The sequence below is a fragment of the Phoxinus phoxinus genome, assembly GCF_949152265.1.
Source record: "Phoxinus phoxinus genome assembly, chromosome: 3".
Taxonomy (NCBI): Eukaryota; Metazoa; Chordata; class Actinopteri; order Cypriniformes; family Leuciscidae; genus Phoxinus; species Phoxinus phoxinus.
The window spans coordinates 25454071-25466171 of NC_136878.1; the positions used below are offsets into that span (position 1 = coordinate 25454071).

Below are 12101 nucleotides of genomic sequence, written 5' to 3' on the forward strand. Positions count from 1 at the left end.
TCTAAATTTCGCGGGTAGATTGCGTCATCAACATGCATTATCGCGATAGTGCAATAGAATTAAAATCTCTATCGTAGGCCAATTTTGTATCGTTTATATCGCCCATTACTACACTTTCTTTACATTATCACATAACTCATCAAAATATATAATGTCATAATTTACCCGTTTGTCTGCTTTTTTCAAGTTTGGAGATGTGATTATTAAATCAAACTTAATTTTGACCATTTTTTAATAATACATTTTCTCTATAATTTATTGTGTGTAGGTGTGTAAAAGTAACTAATCCAATTAGCTGTTTTATTTTGCAGTACGAGTCACTGATCTGATAATCTCTTGAGACTGCGCTCTACTAATCCCCTTTAGTCAGTCTATCTCTCTCTCTCTCTACTCCCTCTCTCTCTCTACTCCCTCTCTCTCTCCACTCCCTCTCTCTCTCTCCACTCCCTGAGTATTCACCTACCTCTAGCTTATGTTTATTTATGAATGGGGAATGAACAGAACTGATTCCTCTTTTCTCCATCCTTTCATTTGAAGAAGGACCATTGAATCTCTGTCTTCGTATAGTATCTTTCTGTGTTCCCGCTTCAAAGCCGTCCTCCTCCTGGCCTCGTTCAGTTACTCTGGCTTGGCTTGTTTGTTGTCTGGGGTGACGCTGTTGCTGGGGACGATGTCAGAACACATTCAGCTCTCTATAGCCCTGTGTAGGATTGGCTTTTATACGGTAAGCCAAGCACACGTCTCCATAATTTGTCGTACATTTTATGCATGCACATGTTTGTGCATTTTCTATGATTTTAGTTATTTGGATGTTTGTCCAAACTTATTTTGGTGGAATTATGTTCTGTTATAATATCTTACAGGCTACCTGAAGCTACAGGTGGCATTCTCAACAAAATACACAATCTGAACGCTGCAATAGTTCTCCCATGTAGATCTGCATATGATTACAATAGCTGGAAGCATAGTCTGTGTCTGACAGCTTTCATGAGCTGGTAGCAAATAAAAAATGATTAAACTGTGGTGAATATAGCGCCTGTTCATCCCCAGTGAGTAGTGTGGCAGGTGTTTTTGATAGAAGTCACAGTGTAACCTTATACAGTAGGAAACAAAGCTGTAATCCTATTGTAACGTGTTCTTTGTTATGACTCTGGGTATTTTTCTTATTTACTCATCCAGTTTAACAGTTACTATTGAGATATGCTGTTTTGTTTCAATATTAGAAATGTAAAAATAACTTTTGTTGGATTTACCGGTAGTACCTGGAGGAAACATCATAGTATTATTGTTGCCATAGTTCCACAAACCTTTCCTCCATTGCCTAATTACACCTAGCAGCACCAATATAATTGCCTCTCTCGTTTCGCCACGTTTGAAAGCTGTGTATGGAAGAGCCTCTGTTCTCTTATTGGTCAACTTCACATTTGTGATGTGACTGTCGTGGAGGACCGATTTTTTTTTTTAAACAAGCATGTTTTTTTAAACATGCTGTCGTGACCTTGTGAAGAGTTGCGGACACTGTGTTGGCTTTCATCCACTATAACACAGCTATACAAGATTAAATGATTGATTCCTGTGTCCCGATATTGGACACTAATATTGGAAAATATGATTACTATTTAAAATATATGTATTTTAAATTCTAATTTGGGATGCAAATTATCGATTAATTCATTAATCATTAATTGATTGACCTTATCGATCGATTAACGATTAACTGATAAGCGGCTATTTTCCTGAGAATGTACATTTCTCACGGTATCAATAGTGTCTTTAACATAAAAAGCAAAATATTGCTTATATACTGAACAAAAATGCAAGTTATATTGCTCAAATGATGTTTTATAGTAACAGTTGGGATACGGTACAGAATGGCATTTATGTAGTTTAACAAAATAAATTATGCACAGAAAATTAAAATACATAAAAAATAATTGTGCACTGGCTCACCTGTAGCAAACATTAAGCAACATAAAATAAATGTTAAATAAAAATAATAAAGTAGATTAAGTCTACATATAATAATCTATCTGGTAAACTAGGCTATACTGAAAAACTTGAAACATTAGCAGCAGCACTTATTGATGCTTGGTCTGAGAAAGGTAACAGTAAGATTACTAGACCTGGAAACTTCAAATATAGAACTGAAGGGATGTCAATTTTCACAAATTCCCATGATCGATCGTAATTTAAATTAACGATCAATTATGCGTCTGCTGCAGCAGCAGTGCATATGGCCAGCATGACAGGGTTTGCTCAAAACGATATTTTACTCACCAAATGAATGAGAATGGCTTTTAATCCAAATAAAGGGCTAGTAGGATTGTAAAATGTTCCGATGTGAATGATAATTAAATTAAATTAATTATTTAATAATCAAATATAGCGACTAATAATACGTGTCACCAACGCCACCTCAGATGCGTGTGCTTGCAGACGTGCACTGAAAGCGACAATTAAACCCAATGAATTCACAACGATTTAATAAAATAGTGTTCTGATGTTATGTAATATGACAGTCCCAAATTAATCATCGTTATTATTAGTCGTGAATTGCTGCTTGAGCGGCGCGCGCTGAATGAATAACTGTTGAGCACTTTGCTAGCGCGTTATTTAACTCAAAGAAGCGCAACCTATATGAGATTAGTCAGATATATACAAAATAAACATGATATTACAAATTATATCTGTACAAAATGACGTGAATGCACAAGTGAACTTGAGTTGCGTGCCATGCCATTCAGAATGACTCATGTTGTGGACGCGCTCTTCCTGGAACAACGCGACACGGTAACTAAACCCAAATACTTCACAATGTTTTATTACACTATTGTTCTCTTTATAATGTTATGTAATATGACAGTCCCAATAGTCATTATTAGTCGTGCATTGCCGTTTGAGCTGCGCGCGCTAAAGATCACGCTTCAACCATTCTTAACCAAATACATCCAATATGAGATAAATCAGATATAGATAGGCGTACACATAATAACTATTACAACTTACATTTGCACAAAACAAAAGGCTGCGAATGCACACGAAAACTTAGTCATGATAAAGGTGTAAAATAGTCCTGAACATAACTCCGGCGCGCTCGCTTGTGTTTCGCGGTTGAGCAGCACGCACGCGCATGAACCTGCTTAATCGATGATCGATAAGTTTGATCGATTAATGTATTATCGACAATTAATCGATAGTCGATTAATCGTTTGCATCCCTAATTCTAATTTATTCCTGTGATGGCAAAGCTGAATTTTCAGCATAATTACTCCAGTCTTCAGTGTCACATGATCCTTTATAAATTATTATTTCTAATATGCTGATTTGCAGCTCAAGAAATTACCAATTTTGACATTTGTTCTGCCTAATTTTTTTTCTTAGGATTCTTTGAAAAATAAATCTTATGTAACATTTTGAATGTTTTTACTGTAATTTCAGTGTCCTTGCTCAATAAATTAAAATAATAATAATAATTTGAGAACAATGTTTTGAAAGGTTGTGTATATTGTAGATTTTTGTCAATATCCTATCAGTGTTAGTTTGTTTTAATGTTTGTTATATATTGTAAATCTTTCATTTTCAGGAGAGTCGGCACAATAAGAAATTGAAGGCAACAGGTGTGTGGCCCAGTGTGAATGTGGTGCACAGGCTGTGCGAGTGAAGGTCTTATTGCGTCTCATTAGTTTTCTGTAGGACCTTCATTGAGATGGCAATGGAGGGGAAAATCACATGCCTTCCATTTTAGCTGTGGTCTAAAATTGTGGCACGTGGCTAACGGTTGTCAGGTCTCTGGCTCTAAACGCCCCTCCCTCATTCTCAGTTTTCCGTATACTATACGTGCGTTTGCATGCGACTGCATGTGTGTTTACTCCGTTCTAATGTCAGTCTGACGTACTTATTTACACAAAACTGTTAATGATAGAACTCTACTGCTTTTGCATTTTTCTGGTGTTCATGAGATGGTAAACCTTTGTTCATTGTTATTAGGAGCACAGTTTTCCTGTACAGAATACCAATGAGATGTGTGTTAACTGCCTGTTTGTTCTAATTCAGGTGGTCTTTGTGCTAATAGTTTGACTGAAAGTAACAAAGTTTGCATTCATTAGGTTCGCTGAATAATGTTTTTAGGATTTTTTTTGGTTCTGATTGCTCAAAAACACACAGTGGTGATTATTAGGCAGTATATTTCAGGATGGTAACCCTTACGAAAAAAAAAGTAGGCCTATACTTCAAATTAATTTAATTGAGTATACTTAAGTAAAGTTTGACGTACATTCACATCACGTTAACGAAGAGGTGGAGTTACACTCACGGGATACTGCAATTCACATAAGTTCTAGGGCTGTAATCAACCAAAGACAATCTTGGTTGACTGAAGTCCTGAAATTTAGACTAAAAATCGACAACAAAAAAAGTTTTTTTTTTTTTTTAAAGAAATGTAAACAATAAATACTGTTTTGTAGCTCTTTAATGTGTCTGACAGATCGCCTCAGTTGAAGCTGCTCTTGAACCGATCATCTCTTCCTTCTAATTAATTTATAGCATCAAATAAACATGAATGAACATAAGAAGGAATGTTCACGAGTTCACACTCACAAATAAGTCAGATGGAATAAATGGTATGCATATTTGGCGTGCTGTCCGAGGAGAGGGCTCCGGGCTCGGTATTCGGCCCGAACCCAGAGTACTCCCCCCGTATTCCTGGCTGTAAAAGAGAGCCAAGGGTGAGGAGTCGGGGTGGTGGAGGGATGCTGGAAACTGTCAAGGAATGTTAGGTGAGTTGACAGAATGGATATATATATATGCTTCTTGTCATGCTGATTAGGGTAGACGTAATTGTTTGATGACAAGTAATTGGATTGGTTATCTGATCGTGCTCCTCCCGAACTTTGTTTATAAAACATCATTTGTTTTAACCGCGGAAAGGCGTCCGTACACTCCGCTTTTCAAGTTCAAATCCTCCCATGTTAATCTCTGTCTATGGTTAATCTACTAACTCTCCTGACTGCTTTGTCGGACAAAATGGCGGATGGCGAAGTATGATTGGGCAAATCGCCTGTCAATCAAGCTCCCTGCGAAGGGTCAATTGCGCTCCAGGTGGTTGGGCTAATCCCAAAAAAGTGAAAACTCCTTAACCAAAACAATCCGACTGACCCCACTGTCCTGCAGCGCCTCCCAAAGCTCCCACCTGTGCATGAGCTTGATGACCCTCCCAGGTTCTCGGAAGTCCTGGCAGCAGTACGAAGCCTCAAGGACAATAAGTCTGCTGATCCTGATGGAATCCCTGCAGAGGCTCTAAAGAAAGGTGGGTTTCTGCTCACCAAAAATCTCCACCACCTTATCCAGATAATATGGGCACAAAAAACTGTTCCATAAGGCTGGAAAGACTCAGGCCTCATCCACACTACTGCGTTTTAGTTTAGAAACGGAGAATTAAAACGAATACGATCTCCGTCCACACCAGCGTTTTAGCTGCGTATTAGAATTGATCTCCGTCCACATTAAAACGACTAAAAACGCGGATCACGTGACCATTCACCAACACTGGGCATGCGCGTGCCGGTGTAAACAGGCGCATGTAGGCAGTTGTAGCATTGTAAAATGCATTATTTACTTGCACAACAGCTGCTAGAAAAGACATCAACGTCAGTAACGCTTGTAATTCGTTATCCATGTTGCAGTCACTAACGGTACGTAGTCCAGGCTGTTTTTGTATGTTTTCTTCCCGGGGACGGGTCATGAAAGCCTGGGTGTCTGAAGAATCAGGGAAGGATACGTCATGACTGATGACACCCATTCATAGAGCCGAGCGCGAGCCTCTGCGTCATCGTTTCTAATGTCCTCCGTTTTGACCATCTTCACTAAAACGCCCTCCGGAGATGCAAAACGGGGTCGGAGCGTTTCTAAACTTCTCCGTTTTAGGTCTTCGTTTTTTCCGTTGTAGTCTGGACGGGAGGTGCAAACGTAGCAAAAGGTCTCCGTTTCTAAATGAAAACGCATATCCTCAAGTCGACCCTGAAAAGCTGTGGCATCAACCCTGGAGTCCTGGAAACAACAGCTGCCAACCGCCAGGCATGGGGCTCTGCATGTGGTCTGGGGGCCCAACAGATCGAATCACAGCGCGCCCAACACAGAACTGTGCTACGTCAGCGTAGACACCAACACGTCCAGCCACTACTGCACATATCCTCAGAGTCAGCACTGTGTGGCACGAATTTCATCCCGAGCCGGCGGCAATCACACGGCGCTAAACACAGAGACCGGAGCTTTCAATGTTGCAGGCAATAGCTTCCGGTAGAAAAATGACAGATGTGTGTGCAAATGATTTGTTGAAAAGCAGAGAACAGTAGCCATTCCTTTCAACATAAAAACAAGAGAGAGCTGCCACTGAGGTATAGCACCATCGATCTAGCCTGTGACATGATGTATGATTTGGCAACAGCCTATATACGCTGGTGAAAATTGGACCGACTCACGAATTTTTTAAAAGTTCAAGTTCAAGTTCAAGTTCCATTTATTTATAGAGCACATTTACTACCAGCTGACAACCGACCAAAGTGCTGTACAAAGATTGCAATAAAATATACAATAAAACAAACAATGATCACTTAGGATCAGTGAGTACAACATCCAATTACATATTAAAAGCTGAATAAAACAGATGAGTTTTCAGAGCAGATTTAAACTCAGATAAGGAGGAGGCCATTTTAATTTGGATTGGGAGTTTGTTCCACAACGTGGGGCCCGCTACTTCAAACATGTTTAAAAATTGTCGGGAGGTGCTCGTAAAGTGCTCGGCTCGTAATTCCTCTCACACGCTGCGAGCCGCAACCATGCGAGCATTACCGATTTCCAATCGATTTCTCCCGAGTTAAAAAATCGCCTGCGAGCTCGTAACAATAGCAAAAATCGCACCGTGTATTCCCGCCTTAAGTGAAATTGTTTTTCCTCCTGTAGCTAAACTAGTGTTTTTGTAGGTAGTTTTAAAAGACTATTTAGCAGACTTGGGCCAGTATTGGTTATTTCTCAGATTTAGTTTTAAGCTTTTGGTTTACCTTAAAATAATTGTGTAAATACAGTAAAACAATAGGCCTGCTGATGCTGACATTGAGAGCTCCATGCTTTCCTATGGCTCTGTAACATTAGGTTAATGTTTGCCTCCAGCTACTGTTTAAATTAATATATAGATTTTTTTTATTATACATTTCAAATTTTGCTCTGGACAATTTTTTTATGTTTGTATTCAACATAATACTTTATTATCTCAATTAAATTTACTGAAATTAATGTATATGTGACACAAAAAGGCTGTGTATTATTTTGGCTGGTAAAAAATCTGCTTGGCTGGTGGATTTTTTCATCTACCAGTCCCTGTGGCAGGTGTGACAAAAAGTTAATTTCGGACCCTGCACCTAGGGCTGGGCGATAAATCGATTTTATCGAATAACTTGAATGTGTAGTGTACGTCGATATGTTTGAATGAAAATCATTTTTCTCTATAATATCCGCAGACGCTCCCCTCTGGGCTCCCGTAGTTCCGGACGCGCTCGGCGCGTTTGCCATAGAGCTACACAAACAACATGGCATGAACAAGACCGCGGCTGCACAAGCACACCCGCCAAAAACATTTGCAAACTGAATCTGCAGTGCTGCCAACTCTCACGCATTCATCGTGAGACTCCGTTGTAGTTCAGACTCAACTGCTCAGCCGCAGTTGTCACTTTTCACACGCTCTCAAGCCACACATCCATTTTCTCGCGCAAAGAAAATCGCGAAGCAAAGAGGACACTGACACCGACAGAGAAGGTTACGGTACTATTAATATAAAACAAATTCTCAGCTCTCAGATTCTGTAAATTTAATTACAAAATTCATACAATAAACACCGTTTTGGCGCTTGTAAATGTGATGTGACAGAAGCTCCTGTGTGAACATAAATCCCACCTACTTTGATTTGATTGGTCATCTCAAATATTCTGTCATTGATGAGCAGTGACAGACCAATGAGGCTCGGACACACACACACACACACACACACACACACACTCACACACACACACCCCCGTCCTCTGTTTCTGACATGTGCTCTGTTCAGCGCCGCTGCGGATTGAAGATGAAGAACGCACTGAATCTGATTATAACAAGACTGAAGCGAACACTATTTCAGATTAGGTTAGGCATTTTGGTAGACCGACTGGAAAAAACAATAGCCCCGGGCTAGCGATTTTGCGAGCCCTGGGCCCTACGCAACTTGCGTAGTGTGCGTATAGGGCTGATCGGCTCTGTATACTGAAATTACCTTTTCCCTTGTCTGTTCAGACATGTCCTTTTAACCATTGAACAATATGCTTGTAAAATTTCTGATGCTTAAAGGGTGTGAATGCCCCTTTTTACAATATAAAAAATAAGTCTCTGTTGTCCATAGAGTGTGTATGTGAAGTTTTAGATCAAAATACCCCACATATATTTTTTTACAGCTTGTTAAAATTGTCTCTTTGAGGGTCAGTAAAAATGCGTTGTTTCGTGTGTCCCTTTAAATGCAAATGAGCTGCTGCTCCCGGCACAGAGGGCGGAGCTTCAAGAGCTTGAGTGTGTATTAGCAGCTCTGATTACCTCACACAGACAAGCACTAAGGCCCCGTTTACACGATGGGAAAACGCAGATATTTCTCTGCGTTTTGGCCTGTCATTTACACGAAATGCCGTTTTTATCCCAGAAAACGATCATTTCTAAAAACTCCGGCCAAAGTGGAGATTTCTGAAAACGCCGGTTATATGTTGTCGTGTCAACTGGGAGAAACGGGGTTTTAGGTTCTCTCTTGTCGATTCCGAGGATTCTGATTGGCTTGCATGGCTTTATCCTTCTCCCTACACTGCCGCCCATAGGTTTAGCATAGTTATAAAGGCGCTCGACGGCGTATTTATGCGGGTTGTGTGCACGATGTTATTATTGAAAACGGAGGGGGAGAAATATTCGTTTCTTTAAATACCCGGCTATGTGTAAATGTGGCCTGAAATGTCAGAAACTGTTCTGCCTTTTATGTTTAAACTGGAGTCGGACAATGATGGAGAGACTCAAGAAAAAGTGACAACACGTAGAATGCAACAGGACGCTTCTGAATGGTTAGTTGATGAATTTATGTAGCTGATGTGGAGTTAACTATCTTCAAGTCTTTGATTAGCATATTCTGTCATGATAATCTATAAAATCGCTCATGTGGGAACTGTTGTATGATGAGTGACATGCTATTTCATTTGTTTTGCGTACTGTATTGCATGTGAAAAGACGAATGCGACAGCTTGAGCAGACTCACAAATGTGCTCTACTACAACAACACTTCCTCTTCTCAACATTGACTGCGTGTTCACGAGGGCGGGGTTTATGTACATTTTAGGGTTAGTGACGTCACTAACCCAGGAGGAATGCCGTGTAGTCCCTACCAGCCGTTTGTTGCAGTCCTTAAAAAACGATTTCTTAAAAAGCAAACATCTGACTTTGCTTTGAACTTTGAGCATTGTAACTTTGCAGATGTTGTTTATGCTCAAACAACAACATTACACACTAACTAAAGTTAGAATCATAATCAACCAGCCCTTTAAGAGTACAAACATGCTTGGTTTAGTAAACCTGTAAGTTTTATGTTGGTATTCTCAGCATCACTGAACCTTGAATCTAGATTTAATCACAGTATAAACCAATTAATATAATATAGGCATTATACCTAATGCCAGCTGCCCCAATATTACTCAACTGTGATTGATTCAAAATGTCTATTATAACTTTATATAATTATAATGTCTTATTAGAACCCCAAATACTTGCTTGAACCACTTGATGGTGCCATTTAATTAATATGACCCAAAATATCATGCACTGCAATCGTTTCTGCTCATTTCAATACAGATGATTTGCTATCCTTGTTATTCTCTAACTTTTTTTTATTTAATTTTTTTATGAAATTGGTCAAACATTTTAGTCCAATTCCATTTTACTGGAAGAGAAACACTATACATTTTTAAATGCATATATATGCTATAAGTAAATTTAGTCAGCTTTTATAAGTGCACTGCTACATTTCTAACACACAAGGACTAAAAGCCTCAAAACACTCTAATAGATTTATTAGGGGCTTAAACGGGTTCATCAAATGTTTTTTCTAAAACATGTTCCATTCTTTTTTTATTGACGACTAAGGGTAATAAGTGTATCGGTTTAATCATATATACTTTTAATGTAAAGTTTTCTATTGCTTGTCTTTTTTTTTTCTGTTAATTGCCTGCCATTTGTTTTTCTAATTTCTGGCATTGCACATTCTTGTGTCCTTTCATCACATCTTTTTTTAAACAGCTTTTCGTCACATATTCTTTTCCTTGAATCCAAGAATGCAAGGATGCCATATGATGGAGGAATTTAAGCAATTTGATAAATTATTTCTTCAAAATAGCTTGAATGTAACTCTACACCCTTACTTCATACATTGGACCATGAATATGCAATTAGTCCCCACCAATGTTCACTCAAATTGTTTTTCTTGCTGAGACATTTTAGCCACCTGAGCAAAAACATTTTTTTATACCAGACCTGTATGGCGCACGTTCACAAAAAGTCGTTATATAATGAACTGAATATGAAATCAAATGTTTAAACCAATATAATATTACAATATCAGTTTAAAGCTGTAGTCCGGCACTTTTTTGGGTTTAAAAATATCAAAAAAGACATTTTTGAAAAAAAACGTAACCAGCCAGTGTTCAAAACGATCTGCTTGCCTTGCCTCGATTCAAAACGGTAAGCTTGTAATAATGATTTTAATTCCAGTGGTACTGGTGGATTTCCGCGGGAATTTCGAGCATGTCTTTGCGTCATTACGTCACTTCTGTACACATAGAGAAGGAGTCCCCGGCTAGCGTGTGTGGATGATGGTGGAGATTTAGCTTAGCACTTGGTATGGCGGATCCCGAAAGTTTAAAGCGACAATCACCAGTGACAACTGGAGATTCACCAGTTGTAAAACCCAAAGACTTAAAAATATATATATATTTCACGTTTTGACGTGATATAAGCAATCGTTAGATTTAATCAGCATGATATAGCTACTGCAATGCTTCCCCCCACCCCCCGAATTTGGTCAGAACAAAAGTGAATGTTACTTACTTGTTCAGATGACATTTTCCGATGAAAATTCTAATGTTGACACTTTCAAAAAGTATACTCTGAGATTGCTGATGACAGTACAGTATCCACAGCGACGCGGCAGCCTCAATACATTGTGTTCATCCACGCTGTTTCATGCCGATTTACTACCCACGCACAGTTAATAATTCCGCGAATAACTGCAATTGCAGATTTCTAACAGAGATGGCGACAAAGAGGAAAAACGACGGACTGCAGCTTTAAATGCTTCAATTTGTTTTAATATTAGGCTTTATTATTACTATGATATGATTGATTATATATAACAAACTGAAGCATTTAAACCGATCTAATAGCTAAATATTTTTTAAATAAATGTGAACGTGAATTATTTTAGTTATCCCAACATCCCTGAGCCCCCCCTTCCCACACACAAAAATCAATTTAAACTGATGCAACTGAGTTTGCATGATTCACCTGGTGTGTGTGCAATTGTAAATGTCTCTGAGTTTTGTTATAGTGCTGTCCCCATCAGCCTCTGGTATTGAGCTATTTGGTCCGCAAAAATTAAAGTGCAGCGACTTATTTGGCTCACTGCTGCTCCCACTCGCTCACATAATTCTCTTTCTATGAAACCTGTAAACTGCATTCATCAGTTCTAACCGTAGACTGTAAAAAAATATATACGTAGTGTCCGTGACGTCACCCGTAAGTTTCTGAAGAGGATTTTTGAAACCCAAAGTAGGCGGAGCCGACCTTCGCCATCTTGGCAGCGGATCACTCCCGGATAACTGAAAATGGGGTGGGATTAGTTGAGGTCACGTGATAGCTAACAGACAGCAGACAAACGCTTAATATAATTAAAACAGATGAGATAGAAAAAAATTCACATGAAGTTGTCATGAAGGGCAAAATTATCTATATAGACCAAAACCACTTTTTGTACCAGGCTGTAAACATTTATTTCT

At 38.9% G+C, this 12101-nt stretch overlaps 1 protein-coding gene across 4 annotated transcripts in view; it reads left to right on the forward strand.

Annotated features, from left to right (window-relative positions):
- Positions 1-478: 478 nt before the first annotated feature.
- The window catches only part of arl15a (ADP-ribosylation factor-like 15a), a 150178-nt gene continuing 138555 nt past the window's right edge, over positions 479-12101 (forward strand). For 3 of the 4 annotated variants that reach the window (XR_013796921.1, XM_079607572.1, XM_079607574.1), the window contains exon 1: positions 479-724. Coding sequence is in view for 3 of the 4 variants with exons in the window: in XM_079607572.1 (XP_079463698.1) it covers positions 671-724 (54 nt within the window). In the remaining variant the exon portion in view is untranslated. The remainder of the gene's footprint in view (positions 725-12101) is intronic. The other variant, XM_079607573.1, reaches the window with a different exon arrangement.